We start from the raw sequence: 8,307 nt of genomic DNA, 5'->3' as shown, positions 1-8,307 counted from the left end.
TTTTAAATAATAAAGCCGGTTTGCATGATAATTTGTCCATTTTGTTTTATTCCTTTGCAACTCTACAATTTTTGTAGAAATATTTATTTTAGTAAATCATTTTAATTCCCATTAAATATCAATTATATTCTTAGAACTCTATCTTGTGCTGTACCTCTGTTATTCCTCTTAGAAATTTATGAATAAATTGACAACTGGGTATTAACAGTTGGGGAGGGGGGTGTCCCTACACAGATTGACAATATCCAATCAGTGCTGACAGTGAGGGACACTCCCATTTGACAAGGAGAATGGTAACACCCAGTTTTCAATGTATTCATACATTTCTAGGAGGAATAACAGAGGAATTGCAAAACTCACAGTTCTAAGACAATATGTTCCAGAATTTTTATTTCATGTAGAATACAAGTATTTACTTATTTAATCCATCACTCTAAGTTGATTCCACATAAAATATTATTTCTAGAGCATATTTTCTTAAAACTTTGCATTGTGCCATTCCTTTGTTATTCCTCCTAGAAATTTATGAATGAATTGACAACTGGGTGTTACCATTCTCCTTGACATAGGGGTGTGTCAGTCTATGTAGAGACACACCCCCAACTGGTAACATCAAGTTGTCAATTTATTAATATTTTATATTCATGACATTTCTAGGAGGAATAACTGAGGAATGTCAGTGAGAGGAACAGTGGAACAGAGCTCTATACTAAATAAATGAAGCCTTATAGCCTTATCAAGTATGTTAGATGAACCCTTAAAATCGGTTATGTTTCTTAGAAATTGAAATCTAATTGTAAGTACACTTTAAGAAAGATAATTGTATCAGGATCATCATCATTAGTCAATTTAGGCCGATTCCTTAAAGGAAAGCTCCACTACTTTCAAAAATGTATTAGAGAACTGGATAAATTGCAATTCCCTAATATAATTTAATCATTATAAACCCTAGCGCTCGGATGTTTCTGTGAGCCTAATGGACTTTGAATGGAACGGCATGCCCGGCCTCTGCTCCATTCAAACTCCTCCTAGCTGCGGTCTTGCGGCTGGGGGAAATGAGGGACTGGGGTCCCCCGTTTTAGCAATCGGTGGGGGTCCCAGCGGTTGGTCCCCCACTGATTTAGCATTTTTCACCTATCCGGTAGATAGGTGAAAAATGCTAAAGGCTGGAATACCAACCCCCCCCCCCTTTTGCTTGTGCATGAATTTCATCTTTCTCATATTGCCCTTCAGATCTGTTAGTTCATGGGCATAAAATATAGGCCAGTGCCTGCTGTAGAGCCTGCTGGGCATCCATAGCTTTAATCAGATAATAATATATCAGGGGATTGCTATTTAAAGGGGTTGTCTCCTCAAAGTCCTTGATATCGGCCCTGTCTGGATGTTGTACCTCATGAGCGTTTCATGGGTTGCATGCAAAGAACCACCAGATTAGATCTGTCTAAGGGCTTGTCCACAGGTAACGTAATTTCTGCAGAAAATATCTGCAGCAATTCCGTTGAAAATAGCTGACTTTCCGCAGCGGCAAAAACGCACCATTTCCTGCGTTTTTTACTGCCGAAAATGGTGCGTATTTTACTGTGTTTTTCTAAATGTTGCGAGATGGCGACATTTTCTCTGAAAAACGCAGCAATTCTGCACACTTTCCGCAGCAGGAATTGACATGCTGCAGTACAAAATATACGGACCGCAGGTGAATTTCTGCTCAAAATATTTACGCAGCGTGTGGATGAGATTTGTTAAATCTCACCCACTTTGCTGCTTCTGTATTCTGCTGCGTATTTTCCATCTGCAATTCTGGATGGAAAATACGCAGTAATTCCGCTTCGTGTGGACAAGACCATATAAAATCAGTCAGTACATGCTCCAGTGCCACATGAGAAAATACTTCATTGAAAAATATGTGCATAACAGAAAAATAGATGGATTGATAATAGATATAAATAAGAGAGATATAGATAGATAGATAGATAGATAGATAGATAGATAGATAGATAGATAGATAGATAGATAGATAGATAGATAGATAGATAGATAGATAGATAGATAGATAGATATGAGATAGATAGATAGATAGATAGATAGATAGATAGATAGATAGATAGATAGATAGATAGATAGATAGATAGATAGATAGATAGATAGATATGAGATAGATAGATAGATAGATAGATAGATAGATAGATAGATAGATAGATAGATAGATAGATAGATAGATAGATAGATAGATAGATATGAGATAGATAGATAGATAGATAGATAGATAGATAGATAGATAGATAGATAGATAGATAGATAGATAGATAGATAGATAGATATGAGATAGATAGATAGATAGATAGATAGATAGATAGATAGATAGATAGATAGATAGATAGATAGATAGATAGATAGATAGATAGATAGATAGATAGATGATAGATAGATAGATATGAGATAGATAGATAGATAGATAGATAGATAGATAGATAGATAGATAGATAGATAGATAGATAGATAGATAGATAGATAGATATGAGATAGATAGATAGATAGATAGATAGATAGATAGATAGATAGATAGATAGATAGATAGATAGATAGATAGATAGATAGATATGAGATAGATAGATAGATAGATAGATAGATAGATAGATAGATAGATAGATAGATAGATAGATAGATAGATAGATAGATAGATAGATATGAGATAGATAGGTAGATAGATAGATAGATAGATAGATAGATAGATAGATAGATAGATAGATAGATAGATAGATAGATAGATAGATAGATGGATATTAGATAGATAGATAGATAGATAGATAGATAGATAGATAGATAGATAGATAGATAGATAGATAGATAGATAGATGATAGATAGATAGATAGATAGATAGATAGATAGATAGATAGATAGATAGATAGATAGATAGATAGATAGATAGATAGATAGATAGATAGATAGATAGATGCAGATAGATAGATAGATAGATAGATAGATAGATAGATAGATAGATAGATAGATAGATAGATAGATAGATAGATAGATAGATAGATAGATAGATAGATAGATAGATAGATAGATAGATGCAGATAAAGATAGATAGATAGATAGATAGATAGATAGATAGATAGATAGATAGATAGATAGATAGATAGATAGATAGATAGATAGATAGATAGATAGATAGATAGATAGATAGATAGATAGATAGATGATAGATAGATGATAGATAGATGATAGATAGATAGATAGATAGATAGATAGATAGATAGATAGATAGATAGATAGATAGATAGATAGATAGATAGATAGATAGATAGATAGATAGATAGATAGATAGATAGATAGACAGACAGATAGATAGACAGACATTTTATTCATTCTCTTCCTTCTTCTCCTTGTGTCTGAGCTTTATGACAGGTAATAAAACATCAGATGGGCTGTGCTTTGCTGAGTTTGCTGCTTTCTGTCTAGATTTGTGATTGAAGAACAAGATAACAGAATAAAACCTGCAGCCAAGATAAGAACATTTATTGGTTTATATTTGATACTGGTCATTTCAGAAATCAGATATCATCAATTTTGGTTGTTACACAAGTTGTTTCTTTATTTTTGCAATTCTGGATGGGATCTGTAGAATGTCCAAATTGCTTATGATTTGTTCCACATTGTATCTTCATTCAATACATGTGACTTTCCAGCAGTTGCTAAACTACAACTCCCAGCATGCCCTGACAGCCTTCGGCTTGAGAACAGCTACAAATAGCATCTCAGATTGTGGAGGACCTGGTATGTCTATGCACTACACAGATAGCTCATTGACGTAAATGGGTGCTGTGCAATGCTTCATTTCACCTGTGGTGGCACTGCAGGCAAATTGAACAGTTACTGCTGGGTTCCTCTACAAATTACAGTTGATCCCTCCGGGTCCTACTAATTGGTCATCCTGTGATCAGATTATTGTCTGAAAATTCTTTTAGCATAAAAGGCTTGCCCAAAGAGGACACTTTTCAGAACCTTCTTACATCCGTCTTTAGCTTTTGACATCTTAAAAAATGTAACCAAACATCATAATAAAAATACAAACAGAAAAAGCAAACTCTCTCCGAACACTTTAATTGACCCAATTAGACATAATTTACCCTCCATGAAAACTAAAAATTCTTACATTTTGTGTCGTTTTATAGATTAAAATTGTATTTGATAAATTACCATAGTAATAAAACATACATAAGACTGAGTTAAATTCCACTAACTCAGTTGTTGATTGTTTTACAGCCCTTTCAACCTCATTCTTACCTAGAGGTCAATAACACTGATTTATCAGATTACACAATTTTGTGATGTCAGAAGATCATTCTGAAGGCAGGGCCACAGGGTATTAGGAATATAAAAAGGAGTCTCGAGTCCTCCAATACTCACTGTTGGGTCCATTCTAAGGTCTGAACCAGCAACTGCAACATCACTATGGCTTTTACTGGAAAGTATGAGGTAGAATCCCAGGAGAACTATGACGCCTTCATGAAAATTATTGGTGAGTTATTACTGTTACCTTGGGTACGTTCAGACATGTACGTAGGACATTTTAGAGTGCATTTTATAGTTTACAAAAATGGAAGAAAGCCTCTGGTTGCCCATAGTTTCAAAAATGTTGTTCAGTAAATTTTTTATCTGGTCCTATGAGGGTCCATACAAATCATTGACTCTTCCAGTGTAACCCTATGTCAAAATTCCCGAGCTGTAGGAAATTGACTAGTGTCAAATGATTTGGGTGCACTGTGGCTCCATTTTACTGGCCACTAGTGGAGACTCCACCACATGGTTTCCCAACAATTTTATCTTCTAATACGACCAAATGGGGGCGGAAATTCCTTAAATTATAATTTTTTCTGCAATTAATGTAATCTCTAAATATCTCTATGTCCCAATTACTGCATTAAATTTTCCTAAAAAAAACAACCCAAAAAGTCCTATATAAATACATTTGGATGAGGAACAGTTCGAGTGCCCCAGGGAAGGAGAATAACCCTATTTGAATACATAAAATATGGAAAATTTAAAATGTAGTTTTGTAAAACACAGAAAAACATGCATTGATGGTAGTAATTCAGATGCGCTTAATCAATTTAGGGACATTTTCGTGGATAGGCAATAAACAGGCCAAAAATTTAACTATTTCTGGCCAGTAGCACTAAGCATTAACCAAGGAGATCCTCTAACATGTTGGAAAATCTCCTTGTGAATCGGAAATCCCTCCCTTTTTTAATGGAGTACCCATAGCGCACCCCCACCTTTTAGCAAGGGCTATGAGAGGAAGGGGTCTGAGATATGGGACTTGAGGTCACCATCAATAGCTTACAACAAGTTTTTAGATACTTTATCAGTCCTGTGTCCACCACAACAACATAAAACTCTATGTATCATGTTCAAACCTCAGCCCAGGCATCAGCCCAGGCTTATCCACCAATATTACCAAACCTAGTCCTTCCTATTGATGTCTATTAAAGAGCTTTACCCATAAATCAAAAAGTTGGTTAGAAATTAGTTTCTCACCTATCTTTCTCATTCTCTATCAAGTCATTTCTGCATTATTCCTGTTATTTATGAACCTCATTGCAGCTTCCATAGAAGTGTCACCCAGCTTTATCTCAGAATTCCGTTATAGGGTATTTAAAAATAGGGTTACTAAATAGAAAAAAACCCTCAATAAAATACTCCACCTGAAAGGACAATTCAAAGACCTATGTCTATCAGTAAACTGGGGTTAATGCTCTTTAAAACTATCCCCTGACATAATATAATAAACTATACATATTCCATATATAAAAATCTTTTTGTTGTAGGAATTCCCGATGAGCAAATTGAAAAAGGAAGAAATTTCAATTACACCACAGAAGTAGCCCAAAATGGAAATGACTTTACTTGGTCACAGATCTATCCAGGGTTTACACTCACCAATAAATTCACTGCTGGCCAAGAGGCAGATCTACAGACAATGAGTGGCAAAAAGTTTAAGGTAAGTCAACAATGATGGTTAGAACACATACTAGAATGCCAAGTGCTTGATGGACCCCATCTATATTTATTAGAAAAGTTCTTCCCAACTAGAGCTCCATGAAACCTGGTCAAGATGCCTATAGAAAAGAACAGCGAGAGCCGCCAAATTTACCTGGCAGACTGGTCTCAGACATCTCAAAGATGCCCAGTCAAAGTGATCAACAAATGAGAGTCGAAATGTAGAGTTGGCCAAGAATTATATAATGTTTTGACTAGGCACGCACCCTTAAGGTAAGGTTTGGAGTTGGAGATGTCCCAAATGATAAGGAAACATTTTGGGAGTTCTCCATATGGTGCAAGACAAAGTTGGAGATCACTATTCTACATATTGCTCTTACACCAGGTGTCATTTTAGCATATGCACACTGTATAATCATGCTATACCAGTCCTAGGCATTTAAAGAGGTTTGTGTCAACTGGACTGGACAACCCTTCTTTAGAATAAAGCCTCCTGAAAAGAATAGGCCAACTTGTAATACAACTTCATGAGGAGTCATCGAGAGAGAAAGAGGCGCTCTTCTCCCTCCTCTGTTCCAAAGAGGCCAGTTCAAGGTGGGGGACCCAATCTAAGGTCCATATACCCTAATAGGACATATGGAAAAGGTTGTCCAGATGAAAGCATTGAAGATATGAGGTGTTAATATATTCCTGTTATTCCTACGCTATTCTAAGATATTTTCTTCATTGGATATATGAAACTATGGACTGATTTTTAATGCAGGGATTCGTCCGATTGGAAGGTGGTAAACTGATTGTGGACTTCCCCAAGTACAATCACTTCTCAGAAATTGTTGGAGGAAAACTAGTGGAGGTAAGATGGTAGATAACATTCTTCATTGTATCTCTTATCTATCCTGACATGATGATACCTTATCATTTTCCTATGATAAGTCATTACTACCGGACTACTTCATGGACTAAATGAGATAATTTCATATCAATATTAAAGAAACAATAAACCTAGAAATACTGTAATGAATAAAGTAAACGGTTTCTAAATGGCTGAGAGGTTGAGGCTTAGCAAAGGGGGTGTGGCTTAACAAACTGTGCGTGTGTTTGCTACTGCAGACAGGGCAGAGGGGGAGGTTCCTGCTGCAGCCAGTTGTCTAAAGGGGGTTTTACACTGGGAAATTATCGGGCAAAGGATTGTTCATTGAACGCTCATTGCCGATAATTGCCCTGTATAATCAGGGCATAGCGATCAGCAGATGAACGAGCAAACGCTCGTTCATCTGCTGATTGTATTGTTTTAAAAAAGTTAAATATTATCATTGTCGGCAGCACATGTCACTGTGTAAACAGCGAGACGCGCTACTGACATAATAATAATGTATGAGGACGAGCGATCGGAGTAACAACCGCTTGTCCCCATACATAGCTCCTTGTGACAGGAGCAAACGAGCGCCGATCAACGATGTCTCGTTGGTCGGCGCTCACTGCACCGGCCAAAGTCGGCCGATGTAATAAGGGCTTTACAGTCAGACATCTTTAAGTTTATCTATCTTTAACTTATTCATATTCACTGCAATGGACTCGCAGCAGAGCTCTATGTATAGGCAAAAAGTAACTCCAACCAGAAAAAGTTTGATTTTAGGTAGCCGGCTCAGGCATATGTTGTTGTTGTTGTCTTTTAATGAGTGCACAACCTCATTTTTACTTTTCTTATTGTAGACATCAATCTCTGAAGGAGTCACATTTAAGAGAATTAGCAAGAAGGTGGCATAAAGTGGTGAAACCCATCATGTCTGCTCAGTCATTTTTTAAAAACAAATAAACAATTAATTAATCATTGACCCTTGTTTTTATTTCACTTCACAAGTTACCATTTAATTTGCTTAGGCCTCATTCACATGGCAGTGTTATGGCTCCATACAAGCTCTAAGACCTGTGGAGCCGTAATACAACATCCACAAAAGTCTATAGGCCCATACTGCACTTCCATATTCCTCCAATTCCAAATGGAGAATGCAGAGGTTTTTGTCTGTACCTTTCATACGTACTCCGGCGGAAAAAAAAATGTGGCATGCTTCATCAGAAACTGTATTCTGGAGCTATTCTCCATTGGAAACATCGCTCGTAGAAGACAACAACTCTGTAATACGGTGCAATATGCAGGCCCTGCATTAGACATAACACAGTGTATACGTTTTGCCTGGAGTGTTCCTTTAACCCCTTCCTTCTTTGGTCACTTTTGACCTTCCTGACAGAGCCTAATTTTTTTTAAATCCGACATGTTTCACTTTATGTGGTAATAACTTCGGAAT

At 36.4% G+C, this 8,307-nt stretch overlaps 1 protein-coding gene across 1 annotated transcript; it reads left to right on the top strand.

The window, feature by feature from the left end:
* Positions 1-4,446: 4,446 nt before the first annotated feature.
* Positions 4,447-7,799, top strand: LOC142750890 (gastrotropin-like). The gene is made up of 4 exons (XM_075859868.1): positions 4,447-4,520; positions 5,830-6,002; positions 6,765-6,854; positions 7,715-7,799. The coding sequence occupies exons 1-4, from the start codon at positions 4,454-4,456 to the stop codon at positions 7,766-7,768; spliced, it is 384 nt and encodes a 127-aa protein (XP_075715983.1). The 5' UTR covers positions 4,447-4,453; the 3' UTR covers positions 7,769-7,799.
* Positions 7,800-8,307: the final 508 nt, after the last annotated feature.

Source organism: Rhinoderma darwinii, chromosome 3 (assembly GCF_050947455.1).
Source record: "Rhinoderma darwinii isolate aRhiDar2 chromosome 3, aRhiDar2.hap1, whole genome shotgun sequence".
NCBI classification, from domain to species: Eukaryota; Metazoa; Chordata; class Amphibia; order Anura; family Rhinodermatidae; genus Rhinoderma; species Rhinoderma darwinii.
Note: the sequence above shows the minus strand (reverse complement) of the source record. Positions and strands in the feature narration are given on the sequence as shown.

Bases quoted from the DNA above. Each gene is read 5' to 3' on its own strand.
- LOC142750890 (XM_075859868.1), top strand. From the start codon at position 4,454: ATGGCTTTTACTGGAAAGTATGAGGTAGAATCCCAGGAGAACTATGAC. The intron at 4,521-5,829 runs GTGAGTTATTAC...TTTTTGTTGTAG, and splicing joins CGCCTTCATGAAAATTATTG to GAATTCCCGATGAGCAAATT. The intron at 6,003-6,764 runs GTAAGTCAACAA...TTTTTAATGCAG, and splicing joins TGAGTGGCAAAAAGTTTAAG to GGATTCGTCCGATTGGAAGG.